This window comes from Amblyomma americanum, chromosome 7 (genome assembly GCF_052857255.1).
Source record: "Amblyomma americanum isolate KBUSLIRL-KWMA chromosome 7, ASM5285725v1, whole genome shotgun sequence".
In the NCBI taxonomy this organism is placed as follows: Eukaryota; Metazoa; Arthropoda; class Arachnida; order Ixodida; family Ixodidae; genus Amblyomma; species Amblyomma americanum.
The window spans coordinates 62,877,122-62,900,122 of record NC_135503.1 but is presented as its reverse complement, the minus strand read 5'-3'; the positions used below and the strand labels follow the sequence as shown (position 1 = coordinate 62,900,122).

The 23,001-nt window shown below is 45.1% G+C and overlaps 1 protein-coding gene across 1 annotated transcript in view; it reads right to left on the bottom strand.

Annotated features, from left to right (window-relative positions):
• Positions 1-2,338: 2,338 nt before the first annotated feature.
• LOC144097736 (hepatocyte growth factor receptor-like) overlaps positions 2,339-23,001 on the bottom strand; it is a 45,217-nt gene continuing 24,554 nt past the window's right edge. Inside the window, exons 8-22 of the mRNA XM_077630374.1 lie at positions 21,004-21,140; positions 17,319-17,510; positions 16,177-16,227; positions 15,353-15,453; positions 14,802-14,944; positions 12,457-12,543; positions 10,872-11,027; positions 8,887-9,139; positions 7,806-7,952; positions 7,292-7,378; positions 6,752-6,936; positions 6,058-6,167; positions 4,296-4,455; positions 4,057-4,193; positions 2,339-3,951 (exon numbers count right to left, since the gene is read on the bottom strand). Coding sequence (XP_077486500.1) covers positions 3,693-3,951; positions 4,057-4,193; positions 4,296-4,455; positions 6,058-6,167; positions 6,752-6,936; positions 7,292-7,378; positions 7,806-7,952; positions 8,887-9,139; positions 10,872-11,027; positions 12,457-12,543; positions 14,802-14,944; positions 15,353-15,453; positions 16,177-16,227; positions 17,319-17,510; positions 21,004-21,140 — 2,205 coding nt within the window. The 3' untranslated portion in view covers positions 2,339-3,692. The remainder of the gene's footprint in view (positions 3,952-4,056; positions 4,194-4,295; positions 4,456-6,057; positions 6,168-6,751; positions 6,937-7,291; positions 7,379-7,805; positions 7,953-8,886; positions 9,140-10,871; positions 11,028-12,456; positions 12,544-14,801; positions 14,945-15,352; positions 15,454-16,176; positions 16,228-17,318; positions 17,511-21,003; positions 21,141-23,001) is intronic.

Sequence of the window (23,001 nt, the reverse complement as noted above, 5' to 3'; positions counted from 1 at the left end):
AGAGAGGGGAGGCCATTGGGCTGCTTGCCAGTGTTTCGACAAGAGGACTTGTCTTCGCTTGGGCAAACCGTTCACCCTTGGCCAAGTTTAAGCAGGGTCCTCACACTGATGAGGAAGGCCCGGAGAAGGGTAGGAGGTGATAAAGTGGGAAAGGTGTTAATATAATGAGGATGAATTTCGTTCAGGCAATATGGCTGCTAAAGAGGATTAACCGGCTGACCTGCACAACTGTGAAAAGAAAAAAAAAACGTCAGCTCAGCAGAAAGGAATCCCGGGTTGTGGAGTGTGCAGATATAGGGAAGGTGGGCTTGATAGGCTGTTTGCCCAGCTGCCAAAGCTGGCTCGGTTAGACTGGCTGAGTTGTCGTGAAAGACTCGGATAAAAAAAAATTAAGCAGCACGACCGAACGAAACACCAGAAGGATAAGAAGGGAAATTGATGGAAAAAGAGAAACTGCGGGCTATTTCAGAGAATGCGCGAAAGGTGGGCGGGAGGGAGATGGGATTCATGCGAAAGCAAAGGGTTCCTGAGAATTGATACCAGGAGGTGCAGGACGTAAGGTAAAATTAGAAGAGTGAACTCAACAAAGAGAGAAAAAAAAGAAGGGGAACAGGAGTTTTGAGGGAGAAGGACACGTCAGGACGGAGGGGTAAGGTGAAAGAAAGAATAAAGAGGCGCGATGAGGTACTGGGAAACGCTGTGACTATGTGAAATACCTTTTTAAAGAATTACGCTAGTGCCAGAATGTACCTATATCATAGATAAAGTCATTATACAAGTGTATGACAATGGGAAACCAGAAAATATAATTTAACAGCCGTTTTCCCAAAGCTAAGAATCAGACAGCGGAGAAACGCAAGATGAGCTAAACGGATCGGAATAAAACTAGTATGCCGAGAGACATTGTTTGTTGGTGTTTTCAAGGGAAATACAGACAAAAAAAAAACTGCCACGACGGCAAGACACAATTCTCTTTTCGAAGACTTATAAAGCGGTCATAAATTGGGCACTAGCTGTTCACACTGTTGTTATCGAACTGCGCTACATCTCCGGGCTGTGAACCCGGTCGTGTTTACTTGTGTGCACATTTCAGATAAGTAGCAATTATATATATATATATAATTGCTACTTATCTGATTTGTAAAACATACCACTTAACGCTGGCCGTTTGTGTTCTTGCTCTCGACGACACACTAAAAGGGTCATTTACTGTAGGCACATGGCAGCGCTCTAAGCGGCTTGCGGACGTTCTCCGATGCTTGAATGCTCTAGCATACCGCTAAAGAAACTGACCCCGCAACTAACCTCTTAAGGCGGTTTTTTTAAGCCTTCGAAGATTCACATATTAAAAAACAGGTCGCTTGGACCATTGGCAAGTATTAAAATAACATCCTTGGCACTCTAACAAGAAAAAAATGACTAGCGGTGTAGCCCAGAAGTATTCATCATTTACACCTAAATTAGAGGCGTGCCACAAGGTTCAGTGTTAGGTTCTTTGCTATTTATTATTGCACTCATGCCACAATAAGACGACTAAACTTCGTCGTGAAGTGAGGCCGAGAACTCGACTTGTGGACATTGCATTGTTTACTTTAAAAAAAAAATGTTTTTCCAGGAGTCCAAACCCAGTGTTCAATTGAAACTCTTATTTAGGCTTATTTTATTTTGTGATGCGATATAGTGCTGTTTATTTTTTTTCCTCTTTGCAACAAAAAAAAATGTGACTGTCTATTGTCCCGCTCTGCTGCTGTATGCACTGTAAGGGGGCGGAGGATTTCTCAAGCCACAAATGTACGGCTTTTCCCTCCGCCTCCTTCTACTTCTTTGTGGAGAATAAAACTTGTATGTATGTATGTATGTATGTATGTATGTATGTATGTATGTATGTATGTATGTATGTATGTATGTATGTATGTATGTATGTATGTATGTATGTATGTATGTATGTATGTATGTATGTATGTATGTATGTATGTATGTATGTATGTATGTATGTATGTATGTATGTATGTATGTATGTATGTATGTATGTATGTATGTATGTATGTATGTATGTATGTATGTATGTATGTATGTATGTATGTATGTATGTATGTATGTATGTATGTATGTATGTATGTATGTATGTATGTATGTATGTATGTATGTATGTATGTATGTATGTATGTATGTATGTATGTATGTATGTATGTATGTATGTATGTATGTATGTATGTATGTATGTATGTATGTATGTATGTATGTATGTATGTATGTATGTATGTATGTATGTATGTATGTATGTATGTATGTATGTATGTATGTATGTATGTATGTATGTATGTATGTATGTATGTATGCAAAGGAACAAGTATTGCATATACGGAAGCGTCGATTATAGAAACGGCTGGTAAAATAGCAGCCACTAGCCCGACACACAGAGAGATATGTATATACATCATGAATACGCATCAGGCCATCGGGATTCACTTTTGATGGAACATTATGCAATCCGCGATGCTGTGGAGGCCATAAATAAAAGAGAGTCTATAGCAGAATCCATTACTAATGCAGACTCCTTAGCCGCCATTTTACAACTGCAAAAAGTGACAACGAAACTATATGTAACACAGAAGAGCCATACACTCAATAAGAAATAAAGATACGCATCCAGATACACTGGACAGAAGACGATGCTCAGAACCCTGAGAAGAGTTCCAAACACTAATAATTCCCCCAACAGGCTTTACTCCTTCTAACACTCCGAACAAGCATAGGAGTAGACCAGGTACTCCTTTCCTGAGGATTATTTGAATACCTTTTCGGGAGTGTGCTACTGGACGAGCCATTTACTCCGATCCGGGTGTTGCTCATTATATAGCGCAGGGGCCGCAGGTTTCATGAGTGCAATTTATGTTTTTCGGCGACGAATAAGCACAAGTATGGCATATCGGAGAAGCTAACTGAGAAAAGCTTCCGGGCCAAGAATACACGATACAGTGCTCACAACCGTTCGACACTTTAGCTTTAACTGCCGTCGTTGTGAAGTCTCACAGGCGCTACTGAATTCACGCTAGTTATTTTACTCAGCCGGCAATGCAAGAGACGCTGAGACATTTTATGCGTTCTTCTTAATTTCATTTCTTCGTCTTTTTTTAATTCGGAAGTTCTCATTAAAATGCTCCACTGGCACATGTTTAAATGAGAAACACTGGCTATACTGTCAACAGGGGTATGAAAGGCCGCATAAGGAGCGGTGCTCTGCATTATGCGCCATCTATCCTTCTTCTGACTTGTACTCATTTCACCTGTTGCTCAATAATTACCTCATCAGTAGTTGCCCTGTAGAAACCAACCATGCGCATTTAGTTACCCTGGCTGGTGTAGTTTCCGCCCAGCGACTTCGCCAAGCAGCCGTGACCTCGAAACTTCAACGGCCAATGGTGAAACTCTCAACACTTATGCTGCAATAACTGCGCTTTGCTGAAACAGAATGCTGTCTAGGATTACCGGGTACGCTGTGCTATACGCTGAACAAGGATAGCACTTGTCCGACAGCGCATACAGCACGGAGGCTCGGCGCTGCTTTGGGACCTGAGTACGAGAGGAAGGAGATTTTGAAACACTGTCACGTTGGGGACAACATGTCTTGTTCGTATTTAGGCCGTACATAAACACACTCACTTCGCGGGATGATTCCCTCACAATCTACCCTAGGATGACTGAGGAATCTCTGCGTTTCTAAGATCAGATGCGACGTCCTCTGAAACTGCGACCGATTCAGCGGAAGGCTCTGTGGCACAACTGAGGTCCATATGTAGCAATTTAGAGTAAGTGACATTCAAGCTGACTCTCTTGTCACTATTTCTCTTTCCTACTTTGGAGATTACGCTAGAAACATCGATGACGAGTTTCTTGAACGTAGGTCTCATCTTGGGGTCATTCTGCCAGCACTGCAGCATGATGTTGTATCTGGAAATAAGAGGCAGGGAGAGAAAGAGAAAAACCGCTATAGATTTATTGATTGACTGCGCTTCAAAGTTGTGTTGGAAAAGTAATACGTCTAAGCATACTAACAGCTGATCCGGGCAGAAATCTGGTTGGTCCATTCGGCGGCCTTGCTTCAGGAATTTTATGATCTCCCAGTTGTCCACCTCTGGGTACGGTGTCACACCACGCGTTATGAGCTCCCACAGCAACACACCGTACGCCCACTGGCGGAAAGAACCGCGACAGTTTATGGAGAAATTTCTCAGCACGACGGAAAGAAGAATTTACGGAACGCACCAAACGCCTGAATCAGCAGGAATACTCACGACATCCGTCTTGTGGTTGTATATGCCTTTCTCCAAGCTCTCTGGTGCCATCCATCTAACGGGAAGCTTCGTCTTGTTATCTCCGCTGTAGTAGTCCTTCTCGTAAATGTCACGTGAAAGACCGAAGTCGGCGACGCGTGCAACAAAATTTTCGTTCAACCTGCAATGAGTACATCATATTGTTACAAGTGGACGAATCATGAACGAAGAAGTGGCGGTGCGCGGAACGACGACGACGTTGACAGTTGGTAGCTGGGCGCTCGGTTCTGAGCTGAGTGCTGGCCTTCTCAGAGCAGCCGCCATATAGACTTACCGCCGTAACATCCCCGTAACATCTTTTGGTGGAGGTCGCGGGTTCGAGCCGACATGCCGACGACCCGACGAGCCGACGAGACGACGGGCCGAAACGGCGAGATGACTACCTACCCGGCCCCTCCGTCTGCGCCTGCCACGCCAACTGTCGTCGTAGCCCACCCTCGCGACCCGAGCACATTCTGCGGTACAGATGGCGTGGACGTCGAGGACTGGCTCTCGCTTTATGAGCGTGTTAGCCAGCACAACAGGTGGGACGCCACGCTGATGCTGGCCAATGTAATATTTTATCTCGCCGGCACCGCACGCGTCTGGTTCGAAACCCACGAAGAAGAGATTGCCACGTGGGATTTACTTGGGCCCTTCCCGGAGTCCTCCACGGGGAACAAGTGGATTGCCGTCGCCACCGATTATGCCACGCGGTACGTGATCACTCGCGCCATTCCAACCAGCTGCGCCACTGACGTCGCTGACTTCCTTCTCCACGACGTCATATTACACCATGGCGCTCCCCGTCAACTCCTTACCGACCGTGGCCGCTGCTTCCTTTCCCGAGTTGTTGACGAAATCCTTCGTTCGTGCTCCGTTCGTCACAAGTTCACCACTGCTTATCATCCTCAGACGAACGGCCTTACGGAGCGTCTCAACCGCACGCTGACAGACATGCTCGCCATGTACGTATCCGACGACCACCGGGACTGGGACATAAGCTTGCCTTTTGTCACCTTCGCCTACAACTCTTCGCGCCATGATACCGCTGGTTACTCGCCCTTCTATCTTCTCTTTGGACGAGACCCCTTACTGCCCTTCGACACTCTGCTGCCCACAGCTGGCCCTGTCACTACATATGCGCGTGACGCTATCGCCCGAGCAGACGCCGCCCGCCAGGTTGCTCGACACAAGCTCTCCGCCTCCCAAGAGGCTCAAAAACACCGCTACGATGGCCTGCACCGTGATGTGCGATACCCTGCCGGATCTCTCGTCCTGCTGTGGCTCCCATCCCGTCGTGTGGGGTTATGTGAAAAACTTCTGCTGCGCTACACAGGTCCTTATCGTGTATTACGGGCAGTGACCGACGTAACGTATGAAATCACGCCGCTGCACCCAAAGTCGACGTCCGCTCCACTGAAGTCCGAAGTCGTTCATGTAGCTCGCCTCAAGCCCTATCACCCACCATCGACATCGCACGCCTAACACGCACCGGGACGTTGCCTTCAGCCGAGGGGGATAGTGTTACAAGTGGACGAATCATGAACGAAGAAGTGGCGGTGCGCGGAACGACGACGACGTTGACAGTTGGTAGCTGGGCGCTCGGTTCTGAGCTGAGTGCTGGCCTTCTCAGAGCAGCCGCCATATAGACTTACCGCCGTAACATCCCCGTAACAATATCACCGCATGGCGCGAAGCTTTCTACTTTGGAATTTCCCACAAAAGAAGAGCCTTCACTCACATGCAGTTGCGAGCAGCGAGATCCCTGTGCACGAACTTCATGCCGGCCAAATAGTCCATGCCTTGGGCCACGTGGATGCCAAACGTTATCAGTAGTCTCACTGTTGGGCGCTAGAAAAAAGCGAATGGAACTAGTGGAATGTTTGAAACGAGATTTTAGGACTGCAGAAAAACTCAGGTTTCACAAGAAGGAATTACGCGACAAAAACAGGATTTTGGAAGAACCCAGCACTTGTGGGCGAGTTGTGTTCTTCATGCTATGTCCTGCTTTAGCCATGCCACTCCTTCCTTGGAAACCATTCTCAAACCAGCCACTCTTCCGAAAATGTCAAGCGTTGCGAATGTATCGAATTACAAAGCAATTCGTACATTCCTACAAAGCGCAGGGACAAAGGCAGTCGACCGAAGAGCATTAAGCGTGAGCATGTAAAATTTCATGAGCGAGCAAAAATAACTGCTGAAATTACGTAACAAGTGCGTATTTTCACAGTTCACTTGACGGTAGATTTTTTTCATTTACAACGGCAATTATACTACGATATATATTGAGGGCGCTATAAATTCTTACTTCTTTTTGGATATCCTTAATGCTCAGCAGAAATTGTGCACGCACTTTTTTATCCAAAATCGCCACCGAAGCGGCATGATGAAGAAATCATTTCCAACCAAACCGAGAGCTACAAGGCGAGTCTTACGTTTTCTTCATTTCGTACGTACGAGAGGAGGTCTCCGTACTCCATGTACGGTGTCATCACCATCAGACCGTCTCTGTCGTCGATGGTGAGTCCAATGAGTGGAAGCACGTTGGCGTGGCGAAAGCCCTTCATGATGAGAGCTTCTTCAAGGAATGACTGGCTGTCATTGTCCCCGCCGCGAGTGTCTGCAGCATGTTTAAAGAGACAGCAGAGATCGAAGTCCATCAGCTCGCGTTAAGTGACCACCAGCGTAGGAAATTATTTTTTAGTGTGGCTTTGGCATATGAGGGATTAACGCTGAAGCAAAAGACGGTCACCCGAAATTCCTTGTGATTGCTCGCGCCAAATCAATCAGCAAGTGCTGTGACCATGCAGATCGATTAACACCAGTACGTTCTGCGTTTTCCGCAATGCTTGTACCCTGGACAAGTGACAAGACGGTTACTGCTGTATAATGGGAAGTTTAACAATGGCTGTTGAGCAGTTTTAATTTCTCTATACTTCATTTCCCTGTATTCATTTCTCTACAGGCGTACGTACTGTTGCGAAGAGTTTTGACAGCGACGTCCTGGATTTCGCCTCGGCCTGCCATCTTCAAGGAACCGCGGTAGACGCAGCCAAAGTGACCTTGTCATAGAGGGCAAGATAAAGAGCAACTTTTGAAATTCAAACCTCAGAACTATTCAAACGTCCGCTGAAGAACCCTTCAGCGTGACAAGTGGACACATTTTGCGATCGACCGGCTAAAACACCCCAGCTAAGCTCATTTAGATCTGCAGTGTGCCCATAGCGTTACAGCGAAGTTACATTCACATGAGAGTTTGTTTGTGCATAAGACAAATCTTTCGCTAAGACAAGTTTGAAGAAGCAAGTTTATGCAATGGTTTCAGTTTTTTTACATCGAAGAGGAGAAGGAATTGATTGATGGAATGAAAGTAGTGGTTTTGCTTCGAACTAGATCGCGTTTCTTATGACTTGATGATCATAAGCGTTTACCGTAGATTATTTCTCCCCTATTCAGTCATATCAACACGACATTCTTAATTTTTAGTACCTTGGCCGATGACAGGACCTAGCTGCAGGTCTTCTCTGTTGAAGAAGAGCTTTTCCTTTAGCAGCAGGGCTTTTGTGTCTACATCTATTTGAAAAGCAGGTCCCAACAAAACCTGGTGGGCGGAAGGCTCACTAGATTGCACGCAGCCTGCAAGAGATGAAAAGGAGGTGTGCACCGGTACGGACACACACAGAATTTGTTTGTGATGAAAAAAAAGGAGGTCAAGTTGAATCGAACTGCAGTCTCTTATGTCGGCAGGATGGCGCGCCACCTACATAATTGAGGAACGTTCGTTCAGTGGAATAAATGGAGGTCTTGCACGAGCACCTCAGTTCGAATAGGCGAATTGAACTAAAGGAACACATAGTTAATTAGGGTCACTGAATACCGCCACCAACTGCTGTGGATGGGATGTGTATTCAAACAGTATGTGATGGCAACAAGTGTGTTGATATAAGTAAAAGAGTACGCCGGGGAACCCCAGTGAACCGCAGGGACCCTTTAACTATATAGCGTCAAATTCTTAAGCTAAACGTTATTGTCCACCAAGTTTTTACTCCAGCAGTTGATATAATACGCTCGGATACCAAAAGTCACGGGCGGTGAAGCCTGACCTTTAAAACATTCATGCTGCCCGGCAATGCAGCTTAAGCACTCTCGCGGCCTTGCCAAGACGAATGACCGCATACAGATGAATGGACGTATCATTTGGCTTATGGTATCACATGACTTTTAGAATTTTGGTATGCGGACATGCTTATGCCCGCGCACACGTATATATTACCATATTTACAAAATTCTCCCTGCCAAGCGTAAAAATACGGGCCTGTATATCTTTTGCCTTTTTCGCACTGTTTTTCTGCCCTTCGCCTATTTTCTCGGTCTTTTCAGTTGCGGCATTCCTTTTAATATTTCCATTATTTCATGAATATATTGCTCGTGATAGTAACCTAGAAGCCACGGAGGCGTAATGTTGCGCGTTAGAAGCTTTCTTCTTGCGCTGACTGATTTCTTACGCCGAAGGCACGCTTAATGTGAACGCGGAATGTTCGGTTAATAGGAGATGAAGAAATGCTCTCACTAGATGCGTAAGTTCCCGCACTAGAATGTTCCCGGCTCTTGAGGCAGCAGCTGTCGAAACTGGCAAAGCAGGCAAGCTGCGAAGTCGATCTGGCACGAAGTTGTCTCTGGTGAAACAGGAATATCCCGACTCCAACGAGCATCAGCAGCAACACTACGGCCCCTCCTGCAGAGACGAGTGTTGACTCATGGCTGGACTCTTGGGCCAGCAACGTCACATTGCCAATCGGGTAGCTTTGTCCGGCGTGCACCACCTGCCGATGAGAGCATCGAATAAAAATTGAACAGACCAGCTTTGAATGGGGAAAAAAATTAAGCCATGCTTCAATCGTTCATTTAGAACACAATAGCACATCAATCTTGATTAAAGAACTTTTTGCGATTTTTGGAGGCACAATACTAACTTATCTTGCTTATCGATTCGTTTTAAAAATTAGAGTTTAGCTTCAAGGATTAAATGCTCTCAGTATAGAAAAGCTCAAGAAAAATTCGGCATCAGATACGGGCTCATGCTTGGTGCCGTGTTCTCCGTGATTTCGGAAAGATGCAAAACTGTGTGCACAGAATAGACGAAAAAAAGCATTGCGTGCCTATAAAGGATTGAAAGTGAATGAATATACAAACTCATCTGTAGAATTGTTGGACCATGAGGAAGAATCTGAAATTTCCCGATGAGCGCCTTTATCAACAGCATGTAGTGTTGTTCAATGCGGGTATAGTTTCGGTAAAAGTTTAGAAGAGGGCTGATGTTTTCGTAGGAGCAAGAAATGACTCAATGACTGTTGCGATTAACACTCGAATGCGTTACACAGAGCCCAAAACTTACCCCCTTCACGAGCTGTTTGTTGTTGTAGGCTGTGTCCTATCCATATTGTATTTTCTGATGCCATGAAGAGTATCAAGTATATCTTCCATCAGCCGCCGCGGTGGCTCAATGGTTATGGCACTCGGTTGCTGACCCGAAAGACGCGTGTTCGATCCCAGTCGCGGCGGTCGAATTTCGATGGAGGCGAAATTTAGAGGCCCGCGTACTGTGCGATGTCAGTGCATGTTAAAGAACTTCAGGTGGTCGAAATTTCTACAGCCCTTCACTACAGCGTCCCTCATAGCATGAGTCGCTTTGAGACGTTAAACCCCCATATACTAAACTAAACAATTTCCATCGTCCTAGCTTAGAGTGCCTCAGAGGCGCACTGCCTTGGAGTTGAGTACATCTCATAGCAGCGGCCAGTGTCGGAAAACAATGATTGCATTAAACTTAGGACGTTTAGACCTGCAAGCCAAGGTGCACACATGCAATTAGGCCGATAAGCACGGCCGCTGTTAATGTCCACGTCCCAGGCTTCTGGCCATGTGTGACGTGGGTGATAATCATTGTTCGGAACAAATCCTGCAGTGAACACCAGGGAATGATAATTACAATGCAGAAAAAACCGCTTTCACGAGGTTTTTGCACAAGCTTTTAACTCATTAAGTTATTTTTTTTTGCAGTTGGACAAGCGTTATCGTACAAGGAATTATCAGCAATTCTCGCCTCAGGCTCTCATTTGACTGATCCCTAACGTCTGAGTTGTAAAGTGATGTGATCCTGTGCGAACAAACATGTTAGGCGCAACACGAATCGCTTCGACGGCCCTGATAGGACCCCAGATGTACTTGGATTACACACTGTACATTATACTGCTGCCATCTCGTATGAAATCAGTATTGTTGTTTTTCAGGGCATCTCCTCTTTGTTCCCCTCCGCAGGGGTGCATTATTGCTTTATATTCACCAAAGTAGTAAACAATCGCTTAAGTACGAGCTGATATGTGTCCAGTTTACTACATGTCAGCTCAGGCCGTTCCACGCCATTGTATATTTGACACTCGCAATATAAGCATCAACAGTGACTTGACTTCTTCTCGTCGCATGGTTACTGTTCCGCAACGAAGCGTTACCTTTAGGAAATTACATTTGCGCTAAACTCCAGCCGCATGTTCTTACCTCAAAAGTATGAGGTAACCCAGTGGCAAGGACGTTAGTGCCAAGCTTGCAGACCACTGAGCGATTACTTATGCTGGTGATGTTACAGTCGTGGTCAATCGCATCCACACGGACGGGAAGCTTATCGCTGCCCATCAGAGGTTCAAAGTTGTTGCCCTGCAAAAGAACGCATATATACGGTGGTGTTAGCGAAGTCGACGCAAACGTTGAAAGCCGTAAAAGTAAATAAGCAGGCTGCCAGAAATCCCAGCCCCTTTTCTGTACTTAAGGACTTATTAAACAGAAATATTGAGTACGGCAATATTGCTATTGTAACGTGCTGCTGGCGGCAGCCCGGTGGTATGGAGGACAGCGAAATGCGAGCAAAAGAAACTGTTTTAATGGGCGAATGGGTGCCCGCGAATAAATGAAGAACTTAATGGCGGCGATGGAAAAGTACATGCTCGGTGGTGGTGAAAGGAATTAATCACCGCCGCTTCCCGCCTCACTCAATGTAAAGCTGACAAAAAACTTTCGAGAAAGGGCGCCAAAAGCAGCTATACAACAATGTAAAGAATGTGGAAGCGGTTGTTTGTGGCAGCGATAGTTCCACATAAAACTGGTCGCATCTCACGTGACAAAGTGAGAAAGCCGCGTGCTGGAAGCTTTGAGCACCCGCAAACAGACGAACGCTTTTTGCTAATGTTCTGCACTTTGATGGTAAAAGACATGCATTTTTCACCAAAGGATTGCTTCGGTGGCATAGTAGATGTCGTGGAGGAAAACACTGGAACCTAAAAAAAACATTGGCTATTTCGCCGTAGTTAGCAGCACTCTCCGCGCCATGCTTAACATATGATACTAAGCGGCATTCTAAGCTCGCAATTCCCGTGACTTTCTCCTGCGTCATGCGCGAGACACTACTTTTGAATTTAACTGAAAGCTGTTATTGACCACATACACGTCATCAGAGACGAGTGCAGAACGGGAACGTCTGTGAAAATTGGCCAAGGCTTCCAGTTCTGTGGATTGAACATAAAATAAACCGTCGCAGCTTGGCAGGAAAAGGGCGCAACTCACTGAAGGATATTGAGCAGGAGTGCATTTCAGGTGAATTATCTAGCACAGGAAAGAGCGAACCGCGAAGGACGAGTCTTGTTGTTGCCAGGCCCCTTGTCACCCGATGGCTCGGTGCCAAAATTAATGCTGTTCAACCACTCCTAGTGAGTTTGATGCATTTGTTCCCTATCACCGAAAAGCACTCGCGCAGTAGTGCTATATCAGGTAGCCAATACTGATGGATGGCTCTCAGCGAAATAGTCTTCCCGCCAGCAACTTTCAGAGTCAAAAATTAGGAGTTAAATATGACTCTGCATCTGACCAACAGCTATCGAATATCAGTGTCCTCTGGCTTCTTGTGCACCTTAACACATATACACATACACAACAAAACACGACTCGGGAGGCACTTCAGCAGTGGTCAGGCTGCAAGTAAAACCAGATGAAAGCTGTTTGATTTTGAGGCGCATTGCTGGCGGCATGCCCACGAAAAAAAGGTGAAAACAGTAGTTGAACAAAAAAGTGTGCAAGAAGTCTGTATCCATACCGTGATTTCAAAAGATGGATCCTTTGCGTCAACGCTCCAAATTCTTCCAGGAAAAGAATTGAACTGAGGTGGAGGCAACTGGACCTTCTGAAAGCAGAACAACAGAGTTTATCACCTCTAATGGGCCATAGCTGATGATGGCTGACTCTCTCGGCAGTGTTCCAGGCCACGTCACTTACATTCGTTTTGTGTGAGTTGTCGTATAAGCGGGGAATTAAATATGTGCGGAGTATTCTGATGTGATGCACGGCACAGATAATGTAAGTATGACGACTTATCACGTGGCAATGACCGCGAAGCCTCGAAGACGCTCAAGTTGGATTCGCGAGATAGATTGCGGGCCTACCTCGCTCGGGTCTCTGAAGCTACCCGTAGCTGCCATTGGACATCGTACTGGACCCCGTCCGTATTAAATGCTTTCAAGCATAACTTGGTGGAGGCGCGAGGTAGGACCTAACCAGCAACGTATCCTCAGGTCGAACCTCGACGGAGCCGATGTCGCGTCGGAAGGCCGCCCTCCATGCCCGAGATGTCTCTGCACGGATACGCGTTTCCCAGTCCAGAGGGTCAGTTGTTCAAAGGCTTATCCGACGTCATTTATACTTTGAAGTGAATTTAGCGCAGAGCGGGACACAGGAAGGATGAAGAGACCACATGACCGCTATAAGAGCTTAAAAAAAACAGATAATATCAAACCACGGCATTTATAGCTGAAGGCTCTATTAGCCATCTAGGTAGCTGATTTCTAACTAGCAAACTAACTGCAGATGCGCTTACGCAATCTGCGCCCTTTTTTTGCTGATTGCGAACGTTTAGATTATTTCATGCGTGAGCTGATGGCGATGAGTCTTAAAAAAATTTGTATACATGCAAGTCTGGCCGTCACTTGCTCTCTTGGCAATACCGACATTGAATCCACTTCAATGGAGAACCAACTAGCTCAACTTCACGCGCTTACGAAGGTGCACGTTTCTTAAAAACAAAGAGATCCTGGTAATCTGTTTCTGATGTCGTGCGGCACTGCCGGACATTCAAGAATTTGAATTTGCGGTGGATTACACCAAGGTTCAGTCGCTTGGATACAGTGACAACGCTGGCTGCCATTGACACCGCTTCCTCCAGTGATCTGGTTGGGCGTAGCCCCAAGATAGTTTTAAGAGGAGTTGGCTCACTGTGAGGAACTCGCATTGGAAACATTGAGCTCTCTCCTGCACACCAGCCGAGAGAGCCCCGGCATCTCTCGACGAATGCGGCTCACTTCTCGCAGTACCGTGCGCGGTAGCGTTCCCGCCTACTCAATGCCCCTACGTTACACCAAAAATCAGGCGAGCACTGTAGCGAGCCGACGCTGCCGACGCCACCCATCTACGGTGAGGGCACACCGCGTGACGGCGTTTCAATGGTCCCAGCCAAGATGAATACTTCCAGGCACGGCACCTTGTCCAACTGTCTATGGTTTTCTGCTGGTGTATGAATCCTGGCCTATCTCAAGATTTGACCACCGCCGTCGGCGATCTCTCTGTCGATGAAATGCGCCTTAAGGGGAGAGAAGGAAGAAGTGAAAATGGAAAGAGGGCACCACAATTGCCGTCTCCTGATCAATTTTTGCATTTGGCCTCATCACGCTGCCTTCACGGCAATGATTTGATCCCATGTATTTCTGCTGGTAGCCGAACGCTGTAACCACTACAGCAGTGCGTGATTCTATGGAAGGTTCGCAAACGGTCCGAGAACCGGCAATGAGCAGCGGGATGCGCCGTGCAAAATAAGTGAAGTGACGCGGGGTAATAAATAAAAAAACAGAAGCAGAACACCGATGCTGCGGCGCCTAACTAGAACGAATGCGGCAAATGCGTGTTTGTGGTCGGCGGATAATATAAAGCAATGCGTAAGGAATGTCTGAACTAAATCCAAATTTCTATAGACGAATCACTGGAAGCTACGTTTCAGCATCCCCAATTAAATACTCCTCTGAAAAGCACCTGTAAAAAACCTGTCTCAATAGCTTCTTTGTGTAGCGACTAAGTGAATATGCCAGGGCACATCTGCTGCTACCATTTGCAACGCATTTTGGCTGACATCGTGTGGATTTTGTTTGGGTACGATGAATACACTACTACTATGGGGACAATGACGATATAGCTGACATAAATGTTTGTTTCCTGATACCAATACCATCATAAAAACACTTGACTATTTCGCTTATGTTTTTGCTCTATGGTTCCCAGCGATGTCATCTCCCGCACTGAGACCAACTTGTGCGCTAACGGAGGATCCATGAATGTCTGCCAGAGACGACTACAGATATATGCGCGATGCGTTAACTTGTAGAATTTCAGTCTCACCTTATGTATGTTTTCTTCCTTCGTCCAGTCATGAAAGGTGACCTTCACAGTATTCGGCTTGAGGACGGGGCGAACATAGAAGCCCCCCAGACCAAAATTATAGTTTCCGCTGCAAACGCATGAATATTTCGCACGCGGTGAAGGTCATGGCTGCGTAGGTTTCAAGCAGTATCAACTGCATACAGATGTAAAATTTTCAAAAAAATTTGATTACTATAAAATGCCGAGAAAAAACAAGTTTTTTGCCGGAAGTATCGAAAACATTAGAACGATACTGAAAACAAGAATACTGAAAAGCAATCTATGCCCCTCACGCGTGATGTTTGATATTGCGACTACATTGTTGTTTACATATATGCACTATTGTAAGGCGTTTTGGCTTCTCAAAGTCTGCCACCTGCCGACGTGTGGTATCGACGGTGGATACTTTCGCCTGCACTAACAGGTGTGGTGAGGCAAATAAGGTGCATGCGAAGCAGCACTGAAAATCACAAGAATTGCGCACCGGAGTGTCATCTGTTCAGTCTCTACACGACTGGTTGCAGTCTAACCAGAAGCCAAGCAGTCATGTTGTGATATTCGGGCGTATGTCGTCGTTGTTGTTGTTATTGCCTCAAATCTGATGGCACATATCCATGGCTTCGAAAGCCAACTACGACAAGAAGAAAAAAGGTGATGACAGACAAGTTGATAAATGTATCATTTAGAAACGGTTTTTGAACGAACTGCACCGGAGTGCCAGAATATGTTTGATCAAGTGCTATATAGTGATCTACACCTATCTATTAAGAGCTGGTACTGGCTTGAAGGCATCCAGGTTCAATGGCACACATTCGAGCTGCCATCCATTGCCCTCGGAAAGCAGAAGCAAAAAATGGTAACAAATTTTTAAAAAGAGTCACGTGTTGTCTGCAGACGTCGCAATGCAAAATAATATTTTGATCTTATCGCACTTCATTTCACTACCAACACTTAGCAGCTAGAATTTTTTTCTTCAAAAATGAGAAATAAATTCTGTAATGGCTGGAAATACCATGACGTACAAGCCCTTTTTCTTCTTGTGAAACCATTTTTTTATTTATAGATATGCGCTAGCAAACAAATGGCAGCGGATTAGAAAACTCTAGTATTTTTTTTTTAATGTTGAGCGCAATTAACCGCATTCTAAGGCAGAACAGACATGCGCAACATCTGTTGTTTGCTCACTTGTTACAAACTGAAAGTTAGCCTGACGTAATGGCTCAACTTGGAAATACTTTAGAACGGAAACATAATAGTAAATGAAACACTCCTTTTTGGGTACTTGTTTTCGTTTTAAATAGCCTTTTTCACTGTTTAAATATTCAGCAGAATAATTGTTCAATACTTCGCTTACCTTGCAATGCCTCGCTCAGGACGGTGTCTATTCTTTTCCTCTTTTCTATTTCTAGGGAAAAAAACCCAAAGAAAACTTTTTCCCAAACTTCCATTTTTTTACCGAGTCCTTCCCATTACAACAACTGTAACATGCGATCTTAACACTCAGCTGTAGGATTAGTGTGTGGGAAATGCTCCAAGCACGATTTTTTTTGTCATGAGCAAATCAGCTCTCTTCCTTGAGAATAAAAAGAGATCCTGGCCAGTTGCTGCGGCGTCTAGTTGGCCTCTTGAAGCGTCGACTGTCCTGGTTGCTCTTTATTTCGGTGAAGCAAACGTTTCAGCTTCTCTAAGCTCCCCTTATATCAAGTTCGGAAAACCATTCTATCCAACTCTGCAAGTGTGATGTTCGCGGCCTAGCATCGTACGATACGCAATTACGGTACGCTCACTGCAGGTAACATGTAAAGAACCACTTCTTGCAGGGCACGCGGAAGAACTTTGACAAAGATTTCAGCCGTAGGTTTATGCCTGCCCTTGAGAGGGTGCTGAACAGGAGTGTCCCTTGCGGAGGCAAGACGCTGCATCATTTCCAGCAATATGGGACAAAAATTTTGAAAATTAGAAAAATGTAAGATATTTTTATGATAATATTGACGGTAATGGTCCATTCTTCTGATATGTAGCAAAATCTTTTTTTTAAAGTGCTTCCACCGGTCGCATCGAAAAGTTAAGACTCCCATAGAAAACCAATGAAGAATGCTTTTGACGATAGCGAAAACGTTAATAGAAAAAAAAATTCAAGACTGTCATCGGGTGATCTGCAGATATGTTGATTGCTATAGTGAAATCTTACGTTATATTAAATGTTGCTCTCATAAAAGGTTTCCCGTTAAATAATGCTTTTGTCCAGAATTGCTGGGTATGGTCTGTATAACGCCCCATGATCGCTGTAGTTTAAGACAACTCTCGGCGCTAAAATCTTCACCAAGATTGCTAAACCATGTGTATAAGTTACGGTCAATGTGGCACTAAACCTATTTTTTCGTCCTGCTTGTCCCCAAAATTTATTTTCGTGCTACAAATGTTGTGCTACTTACAGCAAGAATTTGATTTATTTTACTAAGTGCCACAGACGAGAAGCATGTAGGTGTCACTTGCCTGAAGGATGGCCACTTGGATTCAACGTCATCGGATGCGGAGTTTGACTGAAAGGTGAATTTGGAGTCGCAGTCATTGGCTCCAGTAAAAGGAACCTTGACGCCATCTATCGTCAGGGTGACTTCCAGCATGCGGTCGGCTTGACCTATAGGCACAGGTTCCGGTGAACACTCCAGAAATGTGGCGTTTCTCCTGTCAAAGGAAGTCGACATCTACATGTTCCAGGGATGCGGAATCAGAATAAAATTCGGTGCGCATGGAGCTTTTGATGAGCCACATATTCTGCGAAATTGAAGACAACTTAGCCCTTTCAGTACAAAATTTTTGTTCTGTTAATAATTTTTATACGCTTATTTAGCTTTTTTAACACTCTTTGTAACTGAAAAAGTATATATATATATATATATATATATATATATATATATATATATATATATATATATATATATATATATATATATATGGAGAGCATGCACATAGGCAGAATATTGGGACGTGTCTTCATATGCGGGCGCCAGCGCCCAGCGGTTGCAGCAAGAATGCAGTTTGCACATATTGTGTTCATGCCTGTTCGCGCACAATTAGTGTCTTTCACCTAAAACTTTACAAAATTTTTAAAATTGGCTTTTTGAGTTAGATGAGCACTTTTTTTCGGCATAGCGCTTCAACAGTGTAGTACATCGGAATACCGCTAACACGTGCTAACTAGCAGGCTGGTTCACTAATATTGAACAACTATTTTTTTAACTATTACTTTTAGGCTCCTTAATTACTCAAATGCATCTAGCTTACCAATCGTAACATTCATTAGAGTTTTTAAAGTATTGAAAACGCGGTTAGTCTAGGCGCTGGGGCCCAACAAATTTTGAATATTTAGACGAGTTACCTGCGCAGGAGGGTTTGCTATGCCTGCACGCTTATCGAAAGCCCATGCATTTTGGCACAGTGTCGGCAAAATTTATTGCGCCACAGGGCTAAGGGTAACCACATTTTCGGATATTTCTTATGGTGGGTTACGCGCCTCTCAATAATAAGGAGCTTAACACTAATAGTTAAAAAGTTAACCATTCAATATTAGTTCTCCAGCCTGCCAGTTAGCACGTATAATCTTTATTCTGAAGCGGGACACCATTCGAAATGCAATGCCGAAAAAACCGCCCTTCAAACTCAGCAAGCCTAACTTTTATAAAAAATGCACAATGCCTTAGGTGAAACACCCTGTATTTTCACGGAACAGAACCGATGTCTTCTTGAACCGAAGCTTAACTGAAGTTTAAGGTAGCAATAAGCACGCATGTAAAGCTTGAAAGCAGACTTTTTTCAGTCACCCAAGCATGAATCTGCACACTCTTTATTTAAGTGGATCCGTAGGGTTCCGGTAAGCTTGTAAGATTTCTGCTTTTCTGGCCGTAGGAACTAGCTTATTTGGTCGTACCAAGCGTTCTCCTCCACTTGCAGGGGGAAACATGGTCGTTGTCCGACACACCTACGCTGAAAAAATACTGCGAATTTGCTGCCCCTGCGTTCTCTGCACTACCGTTGAAATCGAGCAAACCCCAGTTGGGCTGTTCCTTATTTTACTACTTCTACCAGTGAATGTTCGCTTCCCTTTAATCCTGCCCCTTTTCTGTCTTCACCTCATGCACTAAGTTTGCAAATTTTCCAACTTCCACTTCCGCAAACTCTACTAGAGCGTTTTCTCACAAAGGCGAAAGCTATGAGGTGCAATTTTTTTTTTAAATAGGAAAGCAAAGGAGTGTTATGAAGAGATCTTTGCTACCTTCGCATGCACGACAGGCTAATGGCAAGCTATGTTGTCTTCTTATCAGGACGTGTAATTAACCGAGCCCTGCTTTCATCTTATTATAAGGGCCAAAACATATTGCTCAGGTTGTCATCTCCTGCAAACTTGGAAAACATATTTAAATGGTCAGTATGCTTGAGAAAATAGCTAGGTAATGGAAAACCACAAAACATGTACACCCTCAGTCAGAAGCCTTAAAGCCACAGCGTTGAGTTGTAGTGGAATTAATGTCCTTTGAATTCTGTGTGCAGTAACACAAACAACAAGCTTTTCTACCGCGAGAAAAGTGTCCAAACATTTCAAGGCCCTTTCGTGTTTAATGTCGCCGAAATGGTTTTTTTATAGGGCGCAGCACTTATGAGCAAGGCTTTACATACTACGGCGCCCTTGATTTCTGTAGTGTGTCATCTTTCTCGAGCTTTTCTATATCTACGAAAAGCACAAAATAGCGACATGTTTTGCCCATATCAAATAATAAGGCATTTTGTACTGATTTCATTTTTGATCTTGTGACTTTCACCAAACAAAACTTCACAAAATATTGTTTCTTCCTTCTTATTTGACGACACCAGGTGTGAAACGTTTTAGGTGGCATTCGCATTTGCGCTCAGTTTCTTAGCTGAATTCACCTTATTTTCACCTTATTTTGAATTCACATACAATGAGAGCTTGCTCATACTCGCATGCCTGTCTTCTATGGGGGTCTAAGATATGCGAGTACCGTTAAGAATCTTGGACAGGTGCAGGCAGAAAATGTCGGCCTACTATTTTCGGTATCATTGCAGGAAATGTAAGACATTTACTGGTACAGTGAGCACTTCTTTAGGTTAACGTATTACAGCGCTGGCTGCAAAATAAACGCAGACCCTTTGCTGAGGCGCTCCTGCGCAAACGATAGGTTGAAGTGAACACAAGTACAGGCAGCGGCCTCATGAAAGGAAACACGGAAGCGCTTAATCTTCGCGTTTCGTGGAGCGCAGCCTCCAAGATCCGGTGAAATTCCTAGGCAAAGACGCATGCCCCACCAAGCACGGGCGGCATCCCATTCTGTGCATGTACAGTACTCACGGATTGAAATAGGACATTCGGAGCGCTAGCCTTGCAGTGCCACGCAGGCATGTGGTAAACCACAGGCCGGCTGATTGGCTACTGGAAGGAACAATTCTGCTTTGTAGATGTTCTCCCTCTCACGCCATACCACAATGCACCACCTTGGTTCCATGAGCGTCTACGGGCGGCGCTCCATGAAGCGACGGCCATGCGCTCCGAATGTCCTATTTCAATCCGTGAGTACTGTACATGGTGCCTCCCATTCTCGCCTTCTCTCTGCGGCACCACTTCGCGACGCGTGGAGGCCACGCGCTTCCGTGTTTCCTTTCACATTGCCGCTACATGTACAATGGCGCGCCACTGCACCTGAGTGGACGGATTAAGGGTAAATATTGCTACACATTGACTGACCTAACACATTAACCGGAGTGCGGTATTCCTTTATCGAGTAAGTGGCTTCGTTTTGCTTTCTGGTTGTGGAGTTTTAAAAGAGGACCATACATTTTTCGGAGCTATCATCAACGATCGTACAAAATTTAGTCCATCTCGACACCGCGAGCAGATAAAATGCACTGAAGGAATAGCGTAGCGTAATGTAAGATGGATAATGAACGATGTTCACCACGCTCGAGTCTCTGTCTTCAGCCACTCGTATTTCTTTTGATTAGCTGGCTCATTAGGCGCAGTAGAAAGCTAAGGTCGCGAAAGGCCTGGACTAAGGGCCAGTTCTGGGGCGCAGAGCTCTTTACTGGATAACGTGCAACAATAAGCTAAAATAATCTGAAATATTTCAACTCGTGATAAAGACAAGAGAAAAAAATTCTTCGTTACCTTTGTATCCGGCATTTACTGTTTCCTACTTTCACTTTCCGTTGAGACCCAATGTCGAGGTTAATGCCTCTGATAGTGATGTTGGCATTCCCGGATACTGGGCCATAATTTGGTGTCACCTTAATGTACCTCACGACCTGCGGGAAAAATTTCAGTGAATAATATCGCCGACACTTTTATAGTGTAGACAAATGATAAAAGATCCCGCCACGAACAATAAGCTCTATCGTGTAAATGAACAAGCCGGCAATACCCTTACATTGAGAAAACTTTCTAGTTATCACAAAACTAACTAAGCCTAAACAAACAGGGATGTGAAGGGAACATAAAAAGCGCCGGCTCGCCACAGTTTTTTTATTCAAATGCAATATACATTATGACAGCATGAGGTAGCGCTATATGCACACTAAAGGTTCCTGAAATTTAGTTGAATACGTTATATCACAACCATTATGAGGAAAATAATGCGTTCGCTGAGAACAGATTACATGAAGAAGATAACTAGTTGATAAGATATGCGCGGAGAAAGTTGAAATTCTTCACCTCTTCACTGTTCTCACGCATTAAAGGAATGTGTGGGCCAGAACACTACTCTTCAGCTACCTGAAAGTAGTACACGATGTAGGGCCCCATCGAGTCCCACATGACCAAATGGGTCCGGGGAACCCCTCTGATACCTATATCGACCCCGTGCGAAAAAAAAAGTGAGCAAGCCCAGTTTCTATCCTGTATCTGGTCCCATATCAGCTTTGCTAAGGCTAACGCAGACCAGTTGCCTGCACGGAGCACACATCGGTGAATTGTAGGGCACTTTATGGCAGATTCAACGTAAATGTTACCAACATGTGCGAAAAGCCTCGTCCAACCAAAACAAGGCTGCACACTCTAAACTGATGCACATCCCACATCGCCCGTGGCGATGCTGGAAACAAACGGGGCGTGCCCACATACCGCGCATATCGGTTCCTTATTAGTCATTTCAAGGCAGATGCAACATAAATGTGAGTTTATGTGAGAAAAACATCGTCAAGACTGATAAGGGGTGCTACACGAAACCGCTGTAGGCCGCACTTCGGCACTGACAGGGCTGCAAAAGGCCCACGCCCGCATTGTGCCGACATCGGTCATGTCGAGCCAGATGCAAGAAATATGGGTTCCATTCATGAGAAAACGAGGCAAGCCCAGATGGGGCTGCCGATGCAATGCTGTAGTCGGCCCTATTTCAGCGGGTCTGAATACACCAGTACGCCTGCATGATATCGTGCATGCCTGCTAATAAGCGTTACACATGCTGATAACGTACTCATATTGATTTATAAGAATATAGGCTAGCATTGCTTGGTTACAAAAATTACATAGTTATGAGCGTTGCACTGATGCAAGCTGTAGCAAACTTACATTCCCATGCTCAGAATGAACTATACAACCTAACCAGATTGCGCTTAATTACATGCGACTCTCCAAAGTTCATTATATTTCGAACCACACATATATATATACTGCCTGCACTTGGCGCAACACGAAGTTGCTGCAAGCAGCTAACATTGAACACAAGCCCGAGTATTTGTATGAAAATTTCAAGTGGGCTGCTTAGATCGGGCTGACATGTAAAATATTAGCTTTTCATGTTGGGCATTGAGGATCCCGCAAGCACAAGTTGGTGAGGCTGCCACTAAGTACCCGAGCATCAACCCCATGGGGACCATGAGGGTAATCCCGAACTGGGCTTGAAACCGTAGGGCCGCCTTTGGTCTCATGTCGGCACTAGAGGGGCTAACCGAGATAAAAAGCACATTTTTTTCTTACGAGTCCTCCACATCTGTTGAAAGTAGAACCGATGAGGCAGCTACATGAGCTATTCGCATTGCGCAATGCTGCCGCCGAATATGCGCAGCCCCACATGTGTTGCCTACATCAGTCCAGTCCAAAATGGGACCGATCGGGGTGTTTGTGCGGCATCCCACAGGTGCTTGGGTGCGCTGCCCACATCGGACCCAC